This window comes from Myxine glutinosa, chromosome 13, assembly GCF_964187855.1.
Source record: "Myxine glutinosa chromosome 13, kmMyxGlut1.1, whole genome shotgun sequence".
Taxonomy (NCBI): Eukaryota; Metazoa; Chordata; class Myxini; order Myxiniformes; family Myxinidae; genus Myxine; species Myxine glutinosa.
This window is the reverse complement of record NC_136273.1, coordinates 53,814,186-53,837,153: the sequence shown is the minus strand read 5'-3', so window position 1 is coordinate 53,837,153 and position 22,968 is coordinate 53,814,186. Positions and strand designations below refer to the sequence as shown.

The 22,968-nt window shown below is 42.8% G+C and overlaps 1 protein-coding gene across 1 annotated transcript; it reads left to right on the top strand.

Annotated features, from left to right (window-relative positions):
- The first annotated feature begins 1,660 nt into the window (after positions 1-1,660).
- On the top strand, positions 1,661-16,675 carry LOC144888582 (sterile alpha motif domain-containing protein 9-like). Its single transcript, XM_078767014.1, has 4 exons — positions 1,661-1,691; positions 1,780-1,910; positions 4,827-5,004; positions 9,442-16,675. The coding sequence occupies exons 1-4, from the start codon at positions 1,661-1,663 to the stop codon at positions 14,370-14,372; spliced, it is 5,271 nt and encodes a 1,756-aa protein (XP_078623140.1). The 3' UTR covers positions 14,373-16,675.
- Positions 16,676-22,968: the final 6,293 nt, after the last annotated feature.

Sequence of the window (22,968 nt, the reverse complement as noted above, 5' to 3'; positions counted from 1 at the left end):
TGAGGGAATTGTGGAAGTGTAACTCAGTGTAACTTATTGATTAAAGACTGGTAACGATTTCGTAAATGGATGCCAAGAATGTGCACGCACATGGTAATCTCTTGTCCACCTGGTCACAGCCCCTGGCTGGAGCACCCCCCTATCGTTTGGTAAACGGAACTCACAGCAGGAGGGGAGCGAGCTGATGCCAGGACTTGGTGCATGCATGACCTCGGGGCATTAGCGGAGAAAGGATTAACATTCAGCGGACAGGGGATTAACTCCAGTTTGTCCATATAAATCCGAGCAAACGTTGAGTCAAGGAGACTTGTGACCAGAAGCTCTGACCGACGGAACGGAAGAGCACTCATCATCAGACCCTCTGCCCGACGGGAGTGGCGGAGGAACATCGGCCGAACGAGAAGGACCATGCGAAAAGAGTTAACCTGGTCCATTGAATTAAGCGGTATTATTTGGTAATGGAATGAAGTGAATAACCAGTTAATAAACCAGACCTTTTGTAAAACCTGTGTCCGGTCATTGGAGTCTTGAGTCTCCCCCACTACTTCCCCTACAATTCCATCTTCCTTTAATTCCATCTGGGTCCACAACGATTTGTCCCACTTCATCCTTCAAGCAACTCACCCCCATCACATCACACCTCTCTTTCGCTATCTGCTTTGCAATCCTGAATACCGCTCTCTGACCCTCTTCCAAATCCAAGCATTCTCCGAACTTTTTCCTACATACCTCCTGTGCCTTTGCTATCTCTTTCTTTGCAGCCTTCTTGGCTGCCTTATAACTTTCATGCTATGCCTTTTCTGCACCCATACCCTTTGCCTTCTGCCACTCCTTGAACTTCTTCCTCTTCTCATCAATCCTCTTTCCAACTTCATCACCCCACCACCATGTTTCCAAGTGCCTCGGTGGTCCTTTTGTCCATCCACATACCTCACCAACGGCTCCCAACAGACTATCTTTCATTGACATCCAACCACTTTCAAGCTCAACCACCAGATCCTCTACCATATTCAGCCTATCTTTTAATGCCTCCCTCACTGTCACCTCTTTCAACCTCCACACATTCATTCTCGGTTGGTACCTCACCCGCCGAGCTCTCCTCGCACCTTTCAACCTTATGTCGCAGACAACCAAGTGGTGCTGTGAAACACCCTCCTCCCCCGGGATCACCTTTGTGTCCCGGAGGTGCCCCCTATCTCGCCTACGCACCATCAGGTAGTCAACGGTTGTCGTCGACCAACCTGACGTGCATGTAACAAGCTTATTATCCTCTTTCTGGAGCTGAGTATTACAAATCAACAAATCAGCTCCATCAGCAAACTCCAAAATCCTTTCACCTTCTCCATTTCTCACACCATATCCGTATGTCCACTCTTCTTCTGACCAATACTTCCACCACTTCTCCTGATCTCCCTGTCATTGTCCCTACATTCCATGTCCCAAACCTCAGAAACCGATCTCCACATCGGACTAAAAAGTTTAAATATCCGAAAGGTCGACAGTCAAAGGTTTGTAAAGATCCAAAGGGTGTAAGGGGTCTGAGAGTTCAAAGGGTCTCACGTCGAAGGTCTAAAATACAAGGTCTGTAACGTCTAAGGGATCGAAAAGTCCTTAAGGTCTCAATGGTACATGCCAGGAGATCGTAATTCACGCACTTAACATGGTGCCTGTTGTTAAGTTCAGAAACTCTAGTATTCTATATGGCACTGGGGTTTAAAACAAATAGGTAGTCCTGCATGAATTTCATCTCGCCTTAAGACTCGTGGGCCTTGTCAACAGGTTCTTTGCCAGAGAGCCAGGCTGACCTCAAAGAGAAGACACCAATGAGTCTGCTGAACGAACTTGCTCATTTCAACAATCTGAAGCCACAGTACAAGGTCATCAAGGAAGAGGGTCCTCCTCATGCCAAGGTCAGCAATGAAAGTTGGCCCACTTGATCCATATGAATTGAAAGTCCTTTATAAATAAATATATGGTGCCTCAAAACAGTTTACTGAGAAAATGCATCATCGATTATTTTGTTCCAGTTGCGTATTGTTTCAATTTTTTTTTTGAAGCAGTCATTGTGATAATTTATTTCATTTTGCTTTTAAGTTGCTGGCCAAGTTTATCTTCATGTTGTCTCATGTGCAAATATTTCCATGATATTATAAATTCGTATCTCATGTAATAGTTTTGTTGATTTGTAATACTCAGTTCCAGAAAGAGGATAATAAGCTTGTTACATACACGTCAAGTGGGTCGACGACAACCGTTGACTACCTGATTGTGCGTAGGCGAGATAGGGGGCACCTCCGGGACACAAAGGTGATCCCGGGGGAAGAGGCTGTTTCACAGCGCCACTTGGTTGTCTGTGACATAAGGGTGAAAGGTGCGAGGAGAGCTCGGCGTGTGAAGTACCAACCGAGAATGAAGGTGTGGAGGTTGAAAGAGGTGACAGTGAGGGAGGCATTAGAAGAGAGGCTGAGTATGGTCGAGGATGATGTGGTTGAACTTGAAAGTGGTTGGATGTCAATGAAAGATAGTCTGTTGGGAGCCGTTGGTGAGGTATGTGGATGGACAAAAGGACCACCGAGGCACTCAGAAACATGGTGGTGGGATGATGAAGTTGGAAAGAAGATTGACGAGAAGAGCAAGAAGTTCAAGGAGTGGCAGAAGGCAAAGGGTACGGGGGCAGAAAAGGCAGAGCATGAAAGTTATAAGGCAGCCAAGAAGGCTGCAAAGAAGGAGGTGGCAAAGGCACAGGAGGCATGTAGGAAAATGTTCGGAGAACGCTTGGATTCGGAAGACGGTCAGAGAGCGGTATTCAGGATTGCAAAGCAGATCGCGAAAGAGAGGTGTGATGTGATTGGGGTGAGTTGCTTGAAGGATGAAGTGGGACAAATCGTTGTGGACCCAGATGGAATTAAAGGAAGATGGAAGAGATATATGGAAATACTGTTGAATACAGAGAATGAATGGGATGGCAACATAGAGTGTAACCCAGTTTTAGGACCGGCAGAGAAGATAACCGAGAAGGAAGTTGAGGAAGCGATAAAAGCAATGAAGAGTAGAAAAGCGGGAGGGCCGACGGGAGTTGTGGGAGATATGTTGAAGGCAGCGGGAAATTGGGGTGTGAAGAGAATGACAGAGATCTGTAATCTGGTGGTGAAAGAAGGCCGCATTCCAGTGGATTGGGAACTGAGTACCCTCGTCCCTCTATACAAGGGGAAAGGTGACCCTCTGGACTGTGGCTCGTATCGAGCGATAAAGTTATTGGAGCATGGAATGAAGGTATTGGAAAGGGTGTTGGAGAGGAGGATAAGGAAGAAAGTGGAGATTGACGAAATGCAGTTTGGATTTATGCCAGGAAGAGGAATGACAGACACGCTTTTTATTGTGAGGCAGTTGCAGGAGAAGTACATGGAGAAGAGAAAGAAGTTGTTTCTTGGGTTTGTTGATCTGGAGAAAGCATTCGATAGGGTTCCACGTGAAGTCGTGACATGGACATTGAGGAAGTTATGAATGGAGGAATGGTTGATCAGAGTGGTGATCGCAATGTACAAAAGAGCACGCACAGCTGTAAGGACGAAGGACGGGAGCAGTGGTGAGTTTGAGGTGAAGGTGGGAGTGCATCAGGGGTCGGTACTAAGTCCACTACTATTTGTAGCTGTGATGGAAGTGCTGGCTCGGAACGTAAAGGAGGGTTTACCGTGGGAGTTGTTGTTTGCAGATGATCTGGTGTTGATTGCAGAAAGTATGGATGGACTGAAGGAAAAGATGAACAAGTGGAAGGAATGTATGGAGACAAAAGGTCTGAAGGTGAATATCGGAAAAACGAAGGTGATGGCAAGTGGTAAAGCATGTGGTGAGGTGGAAAGAACTGGGAAGTGGCCGTGTACTGTGTGCAGGAAGGGTGTCGGAGTGAATTACATTCAATGTACAATGTGCGCTGAGTGGGTTCATCAAAAATGTTGTGGTCTGAGAGGGTCAATAACCAGTGTGGCAGCTACATTCAAGTGTAAGGTGTGCACAGAGGGAGCTGCAGATGGAGGAAATGTTGAGTTGGATCTTGGAGACGGCGTGAAGCTGGAAGGTGTGAAAACATTTTGTTACCTAGGAGGCATGCTGAATGGAGAAGGTGGATCAGACTCGGCAGCGGTTGCTCGAGTGAGATGTGCATGGAAGAAGTTTCGGGAACTGAGTGGCGTGCTGACGAAGAGGGGAGTGTCGTTGAAGCTGAAGGGAAAGCTGTATGCTGCATGTGTGAGAAGTGTTATGATTTATGGGAGCGAGACATGGGTAATGAACGTAGAGCAGCAACGAAGGCTGGATAGGGTGGAAATGCGAATGGTTCGGTGGATGTGCGGAGTATCGTTGAGAGAGAGGAAGACAAATGATGAATTGCGAAAGATGATGGGAATAGAGCCTGTGATGGATGCTGTGAAGAGAAACAGGTTGAGATGGTTTGGCCATGTGTTGAGGAAGGATGAAAGTGACTGGTTGAGAAGAGTGATGGAAATGAATGTAGAAGGAAGTAGAGGACGGGGAAGACCGAGAAAGACTTGGCTGAAGATGGTCGAATAAGAAATGCAGGCAAGGGGGTTAACAAGGAGAGATGCAGAAAATAGGGCAATATGGAGAAGATTGTCATGGGGACCGCAAGGCTAACCCCCGCTCTAGCAGGGAAAATGGCCTTAAAATGCCTGTTGTTGTTTTGTTATATCTCATGTAATACCTTTTGGGCCACTCTGTATTTCAATGCATCAACGGTCCATTTTATGGTCTGGCATCCATTTACTTTACCCCCTTGATAACACTCTTTATTGTCGTCTTCCCTGATGTAGCTCTTCACAGTGCAGCTGGTGCTAGGTGAGCAATGCTGCGAGAAAACAACAAACACCGTTAAGAAAGCCAAGCACATGGCAGCTCAAGAAATCCTTAACAAGACGACGCTCAGCAAGCCTGTCCCCCGCCATCTGAAGCACACCACAAGCAGCCACTCGACCACGTCGACGAGCACAGGTATTTAGATTTCCTGTTATTATCGAAGGTGGCCAGAGGTTATGTTTTCATCCCAGTCTGTTTGTCTGTCTGTGAGCAGGATATCTCAAAAAGTTATGGACAGACTGGGATGAAATTTGGTGGACAAGTTGGGTGGGTATGTGACAAAGACGAATTGATCAGATTTTTGGGAAGATCTGGAACCAGATACGACAATATTTGAAGTGATCCTTCACTCTTGAGAGATGGGTGAAAAACAATATATAGCATGATATCTCAATAAGTTGTGAATGGGTTTTGACAAAACTTGGTGGATGACCAGGGTAGGTGACAAGCCGATTAGAGTTTGGTTCAGTTCCGGTTCCAAATCTGGCCTATCAGTGGGATACAAAACATAAACTGTTCAGTCTGGCAGAGGTATGCGCTCTACCGAGTGCCGTTCAAGTTTATATTGTGATGGATGTCATCACAGATAACTCTAAAAGGCCACCGCATCTATAAAAAGATCACAGACCCCATCCACAACACTCACCTTTAACCGGATGCTCATGCCCTGTGTCAGCTTACCGTACCTGTGAGATGACTGAAACAGATGGGGAACCATGCCGGCAGCCGCGCAACAGATGTGAATTAGCCCACAAACCAACATTACATGCTGCACCATGTCTTATATCAGAGAGGAATAAACCGCTTCGGCTAATTACCCCCAGGATAAGTTACCCAAACTCAAACAGGACATGTCAAGATAGCGTTCTTTATACCACACAGGTTTAATTGCAGCTAGCAAGTCAAGAAGTGGTGAGAAAACAAGCAATTATAACCATACAATAAATTGAGGGTCTTTCTCTCTCTAAGAGCAGGCAGGTTGGTGGTCTTTCTGTCTTCCACCGACTCCTCTCCAGCCTTGCTCCCCCAGTTCTGTCTGTGATCTGTCCCTCAAATATTCCTGCAGGACGCACAAGATCTGCCAGTAACCCTCTTCTGGTGAAACTACCAAAAAGAAGATTTTCTGCTCACCTTCACTCTTTCATTCCTCTTTTTTCCATAAGTGGTTTGACTTTTTTATTTGTGTGGGGGTGAGGGGTGGGGGGTGGGCAAGGGCTTTATATTAATAATGGGTAGCAAGGTCTGACTTCCAAAATTAATGTTCGTTAGTGTACTTACAGTGTACGTAAAATCCCAAATACAGTTTACGTTCATTATTGTTACTCGCGTTTAAATACGGGATGTTTTTTATCTTAATTATAAACTACTGAAAAAAACGAAGGTGGGGGCATTGCCCCTCTTCCCAATTTTCGCTGGTGCTTTTTTCGTTCCTCTGGAACAAACTCCCACACTCTCTTCAATCCCACACCTACCTCCAGGTCTTTAAAACAGCTATTCATCACCATCTCTTATCTTCCCCCATTCAAAACCATGAGTGTTTCTACCCCCGTTAATATACCCCAAATCCACCTCCTTCAAATTCCGTTTTCTTTCCTGAAAGTCCTTGTGGTGTCCATCTTGTTTATCCCATGTACCCCACCCCAAGCCCTCTCCCTTCCACAGATCTTCCGATGTCCCTGTTCTCCACTGTTGTTGTGCTTCCCTCTCTCTCCCCCTCTTGTCTCCCGCCACTTTTATTGTCCGTTCTATGTGTTAGCTCTTACACGAGCCTCGACTTGGTGTACCAAAAACAAAAAAAACCCATCCGTTCCTTTCATGATTCAGCTGGTACAGTCGTGGCCAAAAATATTGGCACCCGTGTACTTTTTTCAAATACCTCACAATTTTTATGAAAAATAAGTTGAAAGTATTTGGTCTCCACAATTCCTAATTTCATTGTTAATATTACAGAACTTTGGTTTTGATTCAGAGCTTAATATATCCTTTTAAATCAGAAAATAAAAAGAAATGGCATTGACAAAATTATTGACACCCTCGACTTAATATTGGGTAGCACGCACGGCCTTTGGACAAAATAACTGCAGTCAAGCGCTTCCTCTAGCCATGATGAGCTTCCTCCACCTCTCTACTGGCAGTTTGGCCCACTCTTCTTGTGCAAACTGCTCCAGTTCTCCCAGATTTGAGGGGTGCCTTCTCCAACTGCTGTTTTCAGATCTCCCCACAGGTGTTCAATCATCTTGATAAGTGTGACGTGACGCGCGCGTTTGGACCCGGAAACAGAATTAAGACGCGGCGCGTTACATCACGGCTTACCAAGAGGATAGCACAATCGATATGCTCTACCTTTAAGTTTTTCATTCAGTGTGAAAAACAAACAGACCAATTGTTAAAATGATTATCAAATATCGAACACATCGGCGTTACTGGTCTTCCAACGACACAGCACTTATAGGCCCGGCAGAAGGATCATGTTATTACCCAACCCTTGTGGGGTATATTCATCACAGTAGATCTTCGCTCAGTTCTGTAAGTAAAACTTACCTCACAGATTTCGGGATTCCTCCAAATTTCTTTGTTTAATGTTATAAACGGCATTAGCGACTATTTAAAAAGCTAATAATATGTTTATGGTTTATAATATTTTACAAGCCCGGCTTCGCCGCTGTTAGACTTCCTGGCTTGTTGTTATCCTCTTGGTAAGCCGTGACGTAACGTGCCGCGTCATAATTCTGTTTCCGGGTCCAAACGCGCGCGTTACGTCACGGCTTACCAAGAGGATGGGATTCAGATCTGGACTTATTGCTGGCCACTTCAGAACAGTCCAGCGTCTTGTCTTGAACCATTCCTGGATGGTTTTTGAGGTATGTTTGGAGTCATTGTCCCACTGCAAGACCCATGACCTTGGATGGAGACTCAGCTTTCTGACACTGGGTTGAACATTGCGCAATAAAATGCCTTGGTTATCTCCTGATTTAATGATGCCATGCACACATTCAAGGCACCCAGTGCCAGAGGCAGCACAGCAACCCCAAAACATCACTGAACCTCCTCCATGTTTGACTGTAGGGAAAGTGTTCTTTTCTTTGAAGGTTTCATTTTGTTTTCTGTAAACATAGAGATGATTTGCTTCACCAAAAAGCTCTAATTTGGTCTCAACTAAACTTGTGAACAGCTGGAAGGATTCAAATTAAAACTTGGTGCAGGTGTGTATAATGATGTAAACATGAACTGATTCAATTTTGGGGTCAAGAGGTCATGTCAGGTAAAAATGTGATAACTTGAGAACAACTGAATGGATTTAAAGCAAACGTCGTGCAAGTATTATAATGACGTACTAATGTGGGCAGAGGCATATCGGTCGACATCGTGACGTCAAAGAGTGTCGTTCTAGTTTACGATATTATCTCGTTTGATTTTATTGTATGATTATTTATTATTTGCAGTGGTCTTGTATATGCATAATATATTTTTTTGTACAATTTATTGTATTTCACTTTGATGGAACTGAATTCTTTTCGTCCTTTAACTACTTGTTCTAGATCTTTTCAATTCAACTGAAATTTGATTTGATTGAGACTGAAGTCGGAAAACCACCAAAACAAACAACAACTGAAAATGAGACTGCAGTAAACGCTTGGCAAAACATCTTAAAGGAAGATACCAATAGTTTGGTGATATTATTGGGTCACAGGCTCGATGCAGTTATTGCATGCAAGTGATATGCAACCAAATACTAACTATTATACTACTTTATTTTACTTTAAGTTAATCTGTTCTAATACTTATGCCTGCCTAAAATGAGGGGACTGATCATTAAAAATGCTATTGTTCTACAAAGGTAAACATGTAGGCATGAAAACACCAAGATAAATAAGCTGATCTTCTGTGCTATTGCCTCGTATTCATCTTTTGATCTCAAATCGAAATTTATTGAGTGCATAGCAATAACAAATTTGACTTCGCTGTTCGAATACTTATGGAAGGCACTGTATTTAAAAATTAGGCTACTCACATTTAATTGAGAATGGCAATTACATGAATTTTCCGTGGGATATATCTCGCGAGGTTGTGAATGGGACTGAAGGAAGTTTGGATAATTGTTCTCGCGAGAGATTCTCGTTGCTACCTATATTGTGAATGGGGTGAAAGGAGATGTTGGGAATGTTGAAAAGCAGGTTATGAAGAGGTAGGAGTAGGTGAAATTGGTAATTCTAATAAGATGTCGTACATTACAGTTTGGGAGATAGTTTGTTGTTTACCATAGGAGATGGCATCAAACGGCATGTGTAGCCATGGAGGCAGCCATTCCCTGACTCCCGACGATCACTGCAAGCCATTTCTCCGCCCTTATAGCTATCCCCTTTGGAGAGACTTTGCTACAGAGCATGCGTTGCCTGCACAATCCCAGAAAACACCACTTAGTGTTTATAACATTAGATCTGAGCCTTGTCTGTTGGGTAGCTAATCTATACGAGTTGGTGGTTAATTTTGTTTTGAAAATGTGATGTGGCTCTGGTACTGGCATGATGAACCAAGCGTCTTTTTTACATCTCAGCCTGTTTTCTTTGGCAGGCCAGAAAACAGGATCTGGAGCAGAAGGGGAATCATCAGCTGTTGCTGACCAATGGTTCCTGCCTGCAAACATGGAGAACTGGGACAAGAATGATGTGCAACATTGGCTGATGACTGAGGTGCCAATTGCCCAAGAGCACATCAATAAGTTATACAATGAAGAATGCCAAGGTTTATTACTAGAGGTTATGGACAAAGATGATCTGAAAGCGTTTGGACTTCCTCTTGGTTCAAGCTTGATTTTGATAAAAAAACGGGACATATTCCTGAAACAAATGGAAGCTAAAGAGAGAGAAAAAGCAAAAAAGAGTGGAAACAGTCAAAAGTTTAACAAGCCAGAGAAGTCAAAAACAAGGAAGTGTTATTCACGATTGAATGAGAGCGACAACAAACAAGAAGGATTGAATGAGAGCACAGATGATGACAAAAATGGAAGTGGTACCTCTTTAGTGGGGCCAAGTTCAGATTTCTTGATGGATGAGAATGAAATGTTGGCCTCAAGAACAGCAAAGGTTTGTTCTTCATCGAAGCAGCAAGTCGACAAAAACATTCTTCTAGTTTCCAAAGAAAGCTTAAATTCTGAGATTCCAAGCTCTCATCATTTCTATTGTTCTCCTCACCCATTTGATGAAATGTATTCTCGACAAAGGTACATTCAGGGTGGTGTCCTGCCCCCAGAGTCTGGCAAATTTAATTACTTGGAGCCAGCACACGAATACAAGCTGTTTGAATGTCTTGGTGCAGATGATGAATCAGAAATGAAGAAATTTTGCAATGAGGTGTTCAGGTTTGCAGGAGGATGCATGAACAGACGCACAAATGGTACAATTCATTTTGGGGTGGGAGATAAGGTGCCTGGAAAGCAAACGTCACGATATGTACATGGGGAAGTGGTTGGTGTTCAGGATGATGGAAGCAGAGACAAGTTTGGAGACTGTTTGAAAAAGAACTTCACCAAGTATTTTGATAAAAATGACATAGATGATGCCAAAGATTGTGTGAGGCCCCCAAGATTTGTTGAAGTGAACTCACAAGCTTATGTGACCCTCACTAAACATGTAATTGAGGTTGATATTGTCCCAAAAGGTACAACATGTGGAAATAAAGTATACAACACAAAGCAAATGCTCTTTACAGGAGGAAAATGGGAAGCTGATAATGGTCATATCTATCTCAGAGATGGAGCTTCCACCACAGACATAATGGCAAATCAAAATGAAAGAATTCGCATTGATAGCGTTGGAAAGCTCAAAGATGATGTTCAGAAATGGACAAAAGAAAGGCAAAGCAAGGATGATATGCCAAAGGTTCCAGTAAAGAGGGAAGATGAAGGCAGAAAGTTGGCAATCCTGTTAACAGGAGGAAAAGGCACTTTGGACAATTCACGGTACAAAACACACATTTTGGTTGTAAATAAAGCAACCAAAGATCAGCTGAAAGATCTTGAATTTGTTCAGGATATTAATTGGCTCGCTGTGTTGGACTTTGATCCAGAATCAAATGCATCAGGTCTTTGCAGCATTGTTCGACCTGAGAAAGCTGTCAACCTTCACTTTCCTCGTCAATATGTCGAAAATAACAACAAAGACAAAGAAACTATGGTTACAGACTTGCATCTGTACAAGCAAACAAGTTGGATCTTTTGCAATGGACGGGCAGACATGACTGACACAAGAGACAGGCCAATGGATCCAAAGGAGTTCTTGAAGAAACGCAGCAAGGAGCTCCGGAACCTCGTGCAGTTTCTTTGCCATGAAGATATTACACCAAGTGGAAGAGTTATTGTGGTGTTTCTTGTCTTGTTTGAAGTCCAGGACCCAATTGATCCTTTTATGGAAATATTTATGCATTTCTTCCAGGAATTGGGTGGCCTGGAAGATGTGCTGGTCATAACGGGGAGTGCTGAGACTTTTCAAAGTTGGACAAACATTGCAAAGCCTCGGTTGACCAAAGAAGAGTTACAATGTAGGTCAATAAGCAGGTCAAGCTTGCAGCATGTGAACTGTACAATTCAGAAAATAAAGTCAGCCACAAGAAGTGACAAGCGTTACTTGCGCACATCTTCTGGAACCGATTGCACATTGAAAGCGGCAGATGAAGAGTTTTTATCAAGTATAAAAATCTTGTGTTCAAATGAGTGTGAAGGCACAGCAGTAGAATTGCAGAAAGAACAATTTGAGGAATTCAGAAGGACACGTGAAGAGGCCTTTTATCGAGGTGATAAGGTCAGTCCTTGGAATTTTTACTTTGCAGAGAAAACTGGAAAGGCATTCATTAAAAGAGACCAGTTTGATTCATTGGTGGAGTGTATTGAATCAGCAATGACATGTGATGTTGCAGTGAAGACGGTAAATCTTTTCCATCACCCAGGATGTGGGGGAACAACGCTGGCATGGCATGTTCTTTGGCATCTGAAAAAGAAGTACAGGTGCGCTGCTGTGAAAGACAATGAACATGATTACCAAGAGATCAGTAAGCATGTGGTCAAATTGCTTACATTTGGGGAATCTGATCCAGATGTTTACACTCCAGTTGTGCTGCTCATTGATGACTTGGAAGAGTTGGAGAATGTCAATAATTTGGCCTATCACATTCGATCATCCGTTTACGAGAGCAAAGTCCATTTTGAGACTCCTGTGGTGATCATACTGAACTGCATGCGCTCACAGGACCCAATTGAAAGCCAAAAGAAAAGCATTTTGGAGAGTGTGCATTTGGAGCAGCAGCTGTCAGCAAATGAGAAACACCTTTTTGAAGAAAAACTGAAAGAAATCAAGAAGGAGCATAAAGAAATCGAAACGTTTCTATCTTTCTTGATTATGAAAGAAAGTTTCAGTGAAGAGTACATTCGGAAGGCTGTTGGCAACATGTTGAAGGGAATTGAAAGAGAGACCAAAGACACAAAACTGATCAGTTACCTGGCTCTGTTAAACCACTATGTGAAAAATTCCTGCATTTCAGTGTCCAAGTGTGAAGCTCTCCTTGGTGTATCAACAGTGAAGCAATCATTTTGGGGACAAGAAACTCTGGAAGAGGCTCTCAGTTCCCAGGCCAGGTTGCTACTCATAAGGTTTCGGATGGATGAAGTGAACGGAACGTACGAGTCGATGAAGATAAATCATCCTTCGGTTGCATTGCAAATCCTGAAGATCCTCGAAGAAGATTTTGCGATTTGGCAAGATGATATTGCGAAAGATCTCTTGGAGGAAGATTGCCTGTTTGAATCAGTAATGGGACGAAGCCTGATTAAGCGCGACGTGAGACGCATGATGGTAAAAAGACAGCGTAAACAGCTAGGAGATGACAGAAACACTTTGTTCTCACCATTCATTGAGGAGGTGAAGAGCTACCAAGGACCAATTCATGAAAACAGAAGCAAAATTCTGCTCATTGCTGCTACACACAGGTTTCCAAAAGATGCATTTCTTGCCCAAGCTCTTGCAAGATACTGTGACATTGAAGAAAATGATTTTGAAGAAGCCCAGGTTTGGGGCAAAAAAGCAATGGAATTGAGTCCGCAAAATTCATACATTATGGACACCAATGGACAAATCTTCAAGCATCAGCTTCAGAAAACCTGCAACCTCGAAGAAATTGAACGTGAAGGACTGTCAGCGCAGCAACTTAAAAGAGCACTGGAGTTGGCAACAAAAGCATCACATTTCTTCAAAAACGCCCAAGAACTGGCAAAGAATGAGGATGATGATTTGAACACTTTTGGATTTAACGGTGAAGTTCAGACATCTTTGCATTTCATCGAATTGCTGAGTTACAATAAAGTGTTTGACAAAACCAATCCAATTAAGAAGATGACATTGGTGAAGTATCTCAAAGGGGAATGTGATCTCTCAAGAATCCCTATGGGTCCTGATGAGGAGGAAGCAACGAAAGAAACTGTGCAGGTTCTGAAAAGACATGAATCATATCTGCGGAGCTTACAGATGGGCCTGAAGGAAAACCTGGAGTTGCTGGAAAGCATTCATACATTTTCTAAGGCAAGGGAAAGTGAAAATGAATTGGAAGAAAACAAGAACTATAACACAATAAGAAAGTACTTTCGTCGGTACCTGGACATTTTCATCAGTGACATTGACCTGTCTGAGGCAAAAGGCATTGCTGCCAAATACTCTTCCCACAACAAAATTGAGAAAATGAGTGGTGACAGATTTTCTGGTCTTTACAAGCTCTTGCTTCCTGGGAAAGCAACAGATGTGGAGGCCATTGTAAAAGAGTATGAAAATATAGGCATAACTACTACTTCTGCGATCCGTGAAAAACAAAACTACGTTTTTGCTTGTGTCATTCTTCACTGCTTGAATAAAAAATCAAAACACCTGCCTCCTTATCAGCAACTTGTGCCGTTGGTGAAAAGCGTGGTGAGTGATGCAAAACAGAAAGACTGGAGTTATCCAGATCCATTTTTCCTTGGTTCCATGTTCTTTCCACCAGACAAACATCATCCCATAAAGAAGGATGACATCATTCTCCTCAAAGACTGCACCGAGATGATGCGCCGTCTTTATCGTCTCAAGTTTGGCTCCAGATTGCACACCAGACAAGCACTGGCCATGTTTTTTCTTGGAAAAGGAGAGGGCTTGAAGAGAATCTTACCGCGGAGCAAAATTGACGAAGTTTCAGAGCTGAAAAAGTCAGGAAAGTCGCTGAAACAGCTGTGGCAAAGTGGAGAAATCTTGAAGGACAGCAAGGTTCAGGATCTCCTCCTCCGAGTTAGTGGCGTAACGAGTGAGGAAGGGCAGCACATCTGTGGAAATTTTGGATTCCCCGCAGGTGAAGACCATCTGTTACAGATCCTAATTCGCCCTGTTCGCCCAGGGCAACTTCGCAGAGGCCGGAGCATCGAGAGAGTTTCCTTTTTCATGGGATTTTCTATGGATGGATTTCTTGCTTATGATGTGCAGTCAATTGGTTAATCTCTGCTGGCAATGGCAGCTAAAACCCATTTCTGTTTCATTATTTCTACTTCTGAATCATCTGAAATTTTTTGTTTTGCAAATTCCATACATAATTATTTTTGTTTGTGGGGCAGAATCTTTCTGTCATCTTTTTTTTTCTATATTGTTGAGGTAGTTGTGTACTTTAATAATCATGACCAACAGTATATCTTTTCCATTTTAATCTTTCAAAAAGAGGAATTTTTCTTTGATAATTTGCTCTGGTCTTGTTGGGGAATGTCATGTTATGACTGATGATATATTGATGCTGTTTTTTATTGTAGCTTAAAAAACTTTTCTCCACTCACGGGAGATCGAAGCTCATTGAAGAGTTAGGTGACAGAGGGTATGAACACAAAGTAGGGCAGTGAGGAAGCAGTTGAACACAGAAAGGCCATCGACCAGAGCGAGAATGAAAGAGGTGGTAAAAAGAGAGGCCACGGAATGTGGTTAAGACTGCCACTACTGCTCTATATGCTAAGATAATTTTCGTGAATTGTCGTATATGTGTATATATATATCTCTATATCTATCTATCTATCTATCTCTCTCTCTCTCTCTCTCTCCCTCTTTCCCTCTCTCCCTCTCTCCCTCTCTCCCTCTCTCCCTCTCTCCCTCTGTCCCTCTGTCCCTCTCTCCCTCTCTCTCACTTTCACTCCAGCTCCTACAATGGATGAAGATATCCTCTCAAAAGATCTTGCATTTATCTTATTAGATGTTGTCATAACCCCATGTACAGCTAAGGCCTGTGTGTTAATGATAATATAAGACAAGGTTAATTTCCTTTTATTAATTTATTCCTGTGCAGATTGTTAATGAAGTATTTACTTTTACACAATTGGCATTGGAACACTGTTCTGTATCCCAAGTAAATATTGCATTAGGTATTTTAACTGCTCCATAATCTTCTTTTTTTTTAAACCACCCATAACCCAGAGTGGGCGTGCCTTGTGGGTATGGCTTAATTGAGCCCTCCTCCTCTCTTGGAGGCGTAGCTTTGCTGCTTGCGTCCTGTGGGCTGACTCACCAATGGTCACATGGCCGCATTTAACCTCGTATATAACTACTAGTATAACCTCGTATATAACTCTATATAACTACAAGTATTGGACGTCCTGTTCATAACGTTCAATGAATGTGATGCTCACAATAGTCTTAGACACAACTACATATACAAGTACCATATAATAAATTTGACAATATACAACTCGATTCTTTATTTGTGTATCTTTCCTATCTTACTCGTTTGTATATTCAACACCCCACATACTGACTACATTTACTCGAACTGCACGAGTTTTTAAAACATTTTATTTGATGAAGTAATCTGATATATGTTACAGAATGTGGAAGCAATTTTTCAATTTGTTGCAAATGCAGAAAATAACATTTTACTGTTTTCAAACTCTCATCTATTCGTTTCGGGAGAGAAATATTGTATACCTACTCATAAATGCATGATGTTTTGAATAAGATGAGCATCTCAGACAAATGTTGATTTACACTTGGTATTGGTTACAAAAAAAATCTCAGTATCGTGGCCTTTGGGCTGGTTTGAGCGGAAGCCCAGCGAAGTTGGGAACGCTGCTGGCCAAGGAGTGTGGCAAATTGGGAGGGGCGATGGGGTACAGACTGCACAGCGCTTAATGGCGTCGATGGAAGGGAGGTTGTAAAAATGGACGGATGGGGGCCTACTCTTATTTGTTTGACACAACGCAGATGCAACTACTGGACAGGGCCTTATCTAAACACATACTCAGAAATAACTACCGTCCTAAGGTGACATACGTGTTGCTTGTGGCCTACCTATGGGGTGCAACCTTTAATCTTTAATGATGCTACATTTACAAGTGTGGGTTCTCAAAACCGCAACAATAATTTGCATCGTTTTGCGTTACAATCCTTTAATTCATTCACTTCATAAAAATTTCTTGATTTCTTTTTCAAAAAGCAGAAATATATTACTATCGGCATGGCTGCTTATGCATGATCCATTTTTATCTCTATCTATGCAATGTTTTATGCTTTGGTTCAAATTTGATTCAGACCTTTGTTTATAATACTTTGTAATACTTTGAGTAATGAATGCGGATTAATAATTTTTGTGGGTATTTGTTTTTACAGCATTGGTCAACAATATCCATGTAATCATGTCTGAACAAAATAAACACCTTGAGGATGCTGAAATTTATTTACAACTTGTTGCAGAATATGTTAATATCGGTGAGAGCATCCATATTTGACTGGGGCATATCATTAAAAGATTGATGTGGAAGTGTAAAGACATCTCAAGTCGTTTTTTTTCGAAAAATGATGAGTCTGGGATGGGAACGAGCAAAGTGTTGGCCTGATCAGAGTGTCTGGGGACATACACCCAAGAAAGCTGTGATGTAGGACATTATGAGGTTTCATTCACAGCTGATTTGATGACTTTTTCTGCAGAAAAAAAAAATGTTGAAAATAAGATGAAAGTTTGAAAGTCTGGTAAAGTATACTCTTTGCTTGACACATTAATCAAACGGCACTCAGTAGAGCGTATATACCTCCGCCAGATTGAACAATTTACGTTTTGGATCCCACTGAGAGGCCGGATCTGGATCCGGACCTGAACCAAAATTTAATTGGCTTGTTCTTGTCGCCTAAACAACTCATCCACCAACTTTTGTCATAATTCTTCCACAACTTTCTGAAATATCAAGCTACACATCGTTTTTGGCCCCATCTCTCAATCAAATGGTGAATTTTAAAAGTAAAAAAATCATCATATCCAGATCTTGACCAAAATCTAACCACTTCTTCCTTTTCACACTCACAACCTGTGCACCAAGTTTTGTCCGAATCCGTCCACAACCTTTTGAGATATCGCGCTACATATCGCTTTGGCCGGATCTCTCAATGGTGAAGAATCACTTTAAAAATTCTAGTATCCTGATCCGAATCCGGATCTTCACCAAAATCTAATCAATTCGTCCTTGTCGCACACCTAACCTGTCCACCAAATTTCATCCGAATCAGTCCACAACTTTTCAGATATCATGCACACAAACAGACAAACAGACAGATGTGAAAAGGTAACCTTTGTCCACCTTCGCTGGTGGAGCTAATGATCGTGAACAGTAGTTGCCTGTTGATTGTGCAGACCTTTTTGTGATATTTATTGGTCCTAATTCAGCTTTTCGTCTTTTCTTAAAACCTCCTAGCTTCTTCAAATTCCTCGTGAAACATTCAAGGCAGTGAATAAGCAGAGTGAGAGTGGATATCCACGGAGATTCCTCCATGTAATAGCACAGCTTCATTGACTTCCAGTGGCCAGGTGGGAGCTTTCGGCACTCAATGCCTAGGTACCAAACATGAAATTGGGTTGTTGCTTCAAGGTTGCTGAATTGATTGAAGGGGGTTTCAAGGTTCTTATGGAAAATATTCATTTTAAAACCATATATTTCTAAAACCAAAAATGTTTAATAAATATCTTTAAATATCATATACATCAATTTCTGTTGATTTTGACTCCAGACTACATCCAAACACATATATTGAATAGGATACTCTCAATTTAATGGGAATAGACACCATTCATCCCACTAAGTCTCGGACAAATATATAGTGTCTGAGTTATGACCGTGGTCCATGGGAAAATGTGACATAGTTGCTATGGGCTGCCATCTTGAATGTTATCAACGAGGCATCCTCAAAAATCAATTTCCACAACGCCATTGAATTCAACATACCTAAAAAAAACATTATAGACAGCAAAACCATTCTTTTACAATGTCTTCATCAAAACTTATGTGCATTTATTGGTGGTCGATGGACATGTGTCAGCCATTTTGAAACATGGCCGTTTCCCGGTTTTGCTGGGTTTTTCAAAATTCCACTCGGTAAAGTTTCAAAGCTATATGTGTCTATAACTCAAATCAACCTTCAAATTCTCTTCAGTAGCAGATGTATACAGGTCTCGAAGCCAGGCTCTGGACTAAGAGGTTTATGAAAGGTGAATTGACGTAGAAGCAGTCGAGGTTATGAAATTAATAAAGCCGCGCAGATCGGAAAAAATGATCTTTCATGTCGATGTGTCTTTTTCTGAAGGTGCGGATGAGAAATTTAAGGATTTTAGTTGATGAAACATCAAATTCATATGTTGTAGGAAACTCTTCAATGTCATCGGATTCCCCCTCCGACATGTCAGAGCGCTATCCGGGAAACTTGTGATCACTGGCTCCTGAGACGCCGGAATAATCTGTGGTGTGCAGGTGTCAGTCTGCACTGTTTCTATAAGAGCAGGTTGAGGGTGAGGTTTTAACGGGCCGTCAGGTAATGTGGGGGGAAGGGGAGATTCTGCAACATGTTGGACAAATTGCGGCTCTTCCTCAGGACTATCATTGTGCTGAGGCACATTTTCGAAGATGGCCGGGACAACGACTATTGGGGTTGAAGGGTCGTCATTAGGTAAGTTGGAACACTGTGGGATCGAACTTTGGCCATTTTGTCCCCAAGTCCAGTCTCGACCTGACTCGTCATCATCCACACAAGGATTTAAGGCCAGTCCGAGTTGGGTTTGGGGAAATAGGGAAGGGGGCCATACAGCTTTCTGGACAATCAGGGAAAAGCAAAAAAAACGTCACTCGGCAGATACCAGCACGAGTGAAACGAACGTGGAAAACACACCTGTCAATGAGGAAAAGGCCGAGAAACCAAGGCAACCCGTCAGTGTGCCGATGGAAGAACACTCACTCTTCCGCTTCAACGTACGCTGTGGGCTCTGTCTCTGTATCTCAGAGTAAGAACGAACGGGGAAGAAATGAAACAGAGATAGCAACACAAGCGAGGAGTGTGAGGCGGGGAGGAAACAGGAGGGCGGAGTGCAGGGCCTGATGAAAAGGGAATAGTGGGGTACAGAGAGAGAATAACGATGTGCAAATAAACAACTAGAAGGTATTCATAGAATACTCATGAATTTTGGGTGGGGACATATATCGATTTAGGTAGATCTGCATCGGTAGGTGCTCCGATGATCGTGCCTAGCAAGAACCACTTTGATGTACAGTAAGTAAGGGACCTGTCTAGCCCGAATGTCGGATTAAGCTTGTGCTTTCGTCCCCGCCATGAGGGGGCGGGGCTTGTTAACTCGAATTAGGGCACAAGGATAAAATTCCACTGTACGTCGTTCCCTCTGTGATCTATCCATTGTCCCATATGGCAACACACATAGACACATAGGTTCGGAATCCCACCATAAAAAGCACCACACAAAGCATTTAATAAAACCTGACCAAAAGAACAGCCAGGAAGCGACCACGCACTACGCCAGCATGGCAATGGAACATCGAACAGGCAGGAAATAGCCACGCCCAGAAGGACGCGTGATTGACAGGCGGGAGGGGCGAGTAATAAGCAGGTCGCCGATTGGCAGAGTGGGGAAGGACGTGTGATTGGTGGAAGGAAGGTGGAAGGAGCGAGATACTGATTGGTCACCGACGAATGGGATGAAAAGAGTGAAAAAACGATGCGAAAAAGGGGTAGAAGAATCGAAAGGCAGAGCAGCTCGCCCTCACTGAGCACACACAACCACCATTATTGCGCCACGTCCAACGCAGGAACCACCCGCAGGTGGCGAGAGAGGGAGAGAGGGGAAAGGGGGAGGGGGGCAGGGGGATTAGAGAGAGGGAGAGAGGCAGAGTGGAAGAAAGAGAGAGATTTTGCCTCCACTCTGGGTTTTATACCCTGTCCTTCCTGGATGAGCTGGTTGCTCATCATTGGCTTCGCCATGCTGCATTCAAGGCATGCTAAGATGCACAAAGCAACTTCTGGCTCTGCGACTTCTGTCTCCGCACCTTCTGTCTTCCTGGTGCCGGAGCATTGTCATTCTACCACCAGGTGAGCAATTGAGTAAGCAGGTGTTGTAATGAATGTGAATGGTGAAAATAAAGAGTTAAATAAAGAAATAGAAGTGAAAGCAAGATAGAGAAATCGGGAAATAGAGATGGGAGGCAAAGGAGAAACCCCTATATTATCTACATCGACAACGTATATTGCATATTGATCACCTGAATACAGTTTACATGATTTCTAAACTAAACAAAAGGATATAACTGACTAATGTTTATGTATTGGTGCTTTTACCTGCACAGGGGAGGAGTGGAAGGGAAAAGGGGAAGGGAAAAGGGGAGGGTGCACAAAGTCCGACCCCGCACTTACAACCGTCACAATATATAACAAGACCCAATCACGTCTCTCACCGGTAATTGGAGGGAATAACCTATCAGCTCTCACATGAAGAATTACACCAGGTGGCTAGGATTTTAATACATTTACCCTCATGCTCTTCGTCAGTGATTGTAAAGCTTGCAGTGTTGGTGTGAGAAATTTCTGAGGTTATCCTGATGACTCAATAAGCTCATTTGGCTGTTGCCACATGAGCAATGAGGTCCTTGGCTTCGTGTCCTGGGTTGAGTCCGATTTCTTTCACATCAGCCACACACAGGAATTTATTCCTCTTTATTAAAATCATGTATGCACTGTACTTGGCCTTCGATCCATTGATCATCAATTGGTCATCGGTCAAGATTTGCTGGGTGCGGTCATGGAGGAAGCTTTTTATCCACAACAGGATGCACCCACAAAGTCCGTAGAACTCCGCCTTCAACAGAAGTCTTCGGTGGGACACCTTGTCAAAGGCTTTAGCAAAGTCCAGCAAGATGAGGTCTATTTGGTCCTTCTCTTCTGGTCCTCTGGGAAGCTCATCTATGGTGAGGATCAATTGGAGGTCGCAAGATCTACGTTTCCTGATTCCATCCTGTGCGTCTGTTTGTACAGTCACGTGAAAAAGTAAGTACACCCCATGTAAAGTTTTGACTTTTTCAACATATTTCAACATACAGCTATTTGATCTTCATTTCAACAATATTGATAGATAAAGGTGATATAATACAACAAATATCATGAAACATTTACATTTTGTAGTCCATTGTATAATTTAAATAAACATAAATGCAAATTTCGCATGTGGAAAAAGTAAGTACACCCTTGGCTCTAATAGGTGGTATTGCCCCCTTTGGCAGAAACAACCTCAAGTAGGCGTTTCTTTAACTGTCTACCAGTCTCTGACATCGATTGGGAGAAATTTTTTCCCACTCCTCCATGCAGAATTATTTCAGCTGTGCGATGTTTGAGGGGTTTCTTGCATGTACAGCTCGTTTCAAATCCCCCCACAACATCTCGATGGGATTTAGATCCGGGCTTTGACTTGGCCATTCCAGAACCCTCCATTTCTTTCTTTTCAGCCATTCCTTGGTGGATTTGCTGGTATGTTTAGGGTCATTGTCATGTTGGAAGGTCCAACTTCGGTTGAGCTTCAACTTTCCGACAGATGGCCTCACATTATCCTCAAGCACCCTCTGGTACAATGAAGAATTCATAGTGGATTCTATGATGGTGAGCTGCCCAGGCCCTGATGCAGCAAAGCTGCCCCAAACCATAATATTTCCACCACCATGCTTTACAGTTGGTATCAGGTTCTTGTGGTCAAATGCTGTCTTTGGTTTTTGCCAAACATGTCTTCTGGTACTGTGGCCAAATAGCTCTACCTTTGACTCATCTGTCCAGAGCACATTGCTCCAGAAGTGCTGGTCTTTGCCTAGGGGTTCATTGGCAAACTTTAGTCTTGCCCTGATGTTCTTTCTGGACAGCAAAGGTTTCCTCCTGGCACACCTCCCATGTAGATCAAATTTGTGCAGTCTCTTTCTAATGGTAGACTCGTGCACTTTGACATCAACAGTGGCAAGAGCTACCTGTAGGTCCCGTGATGACATTCTGGGGTTCTTCGAGACTTCTTTCAGCATCTTGCGGTCTGCTCTCGGGCTGAACTTGCTGAGGCGGCCTGGCCTGAACAAGTTGGCAGTTGTTTGGAATCTTCTCCACTTGTGGATGATCTTCCGGTCAGTCGAATGATTGATTTCAAATTGTTTGTAGATCTTTTTAAATCCCTTCCCCGACTCGTAGGCATCTATAACCTTCTTTCTGAAGGCCTCAGAGAGCTCTTTTGATCTGGGCATGGTGACACCGCACACCTCAACAACAAAGAGCAAACCAAACTAAATGTCTGAGGTTTAAATACAACAGGTTCCTCCAAGATCCTCTCCAACGATGTTCTAATCATTTGCACCTGAGCTGGTGCACCTGATTCTAATTTTAGGTATGTGAAGTAGTGATAAATGTTGGGGTGTACTTACTTTTTCCACATGCGAAATTTGCATTTATGTTTATTTAAATTATACAATGGACTACAAAATGTAAATGTTTCATGATATTTGTTGTATTATATCACCTTTATCTATCAATATTGTTGAAATGAAGATCAAATATCTGTATGTTGAAATATGTTGAAAAAGTCAAAACTTTACATGGGGTGTACTTACTTTTTCACGTGACTGCATATCTGATGGTTGATGAGATTATGGATGATGGCACAATGCACGATATGCTGACACAGCTTGCAAAGGGCTGATGTAAGTGAGATAGGCCAATAATGTGAGGCAGATGATCAGCAGCCTTTCTTGAAGATACGGACGATTGGTGC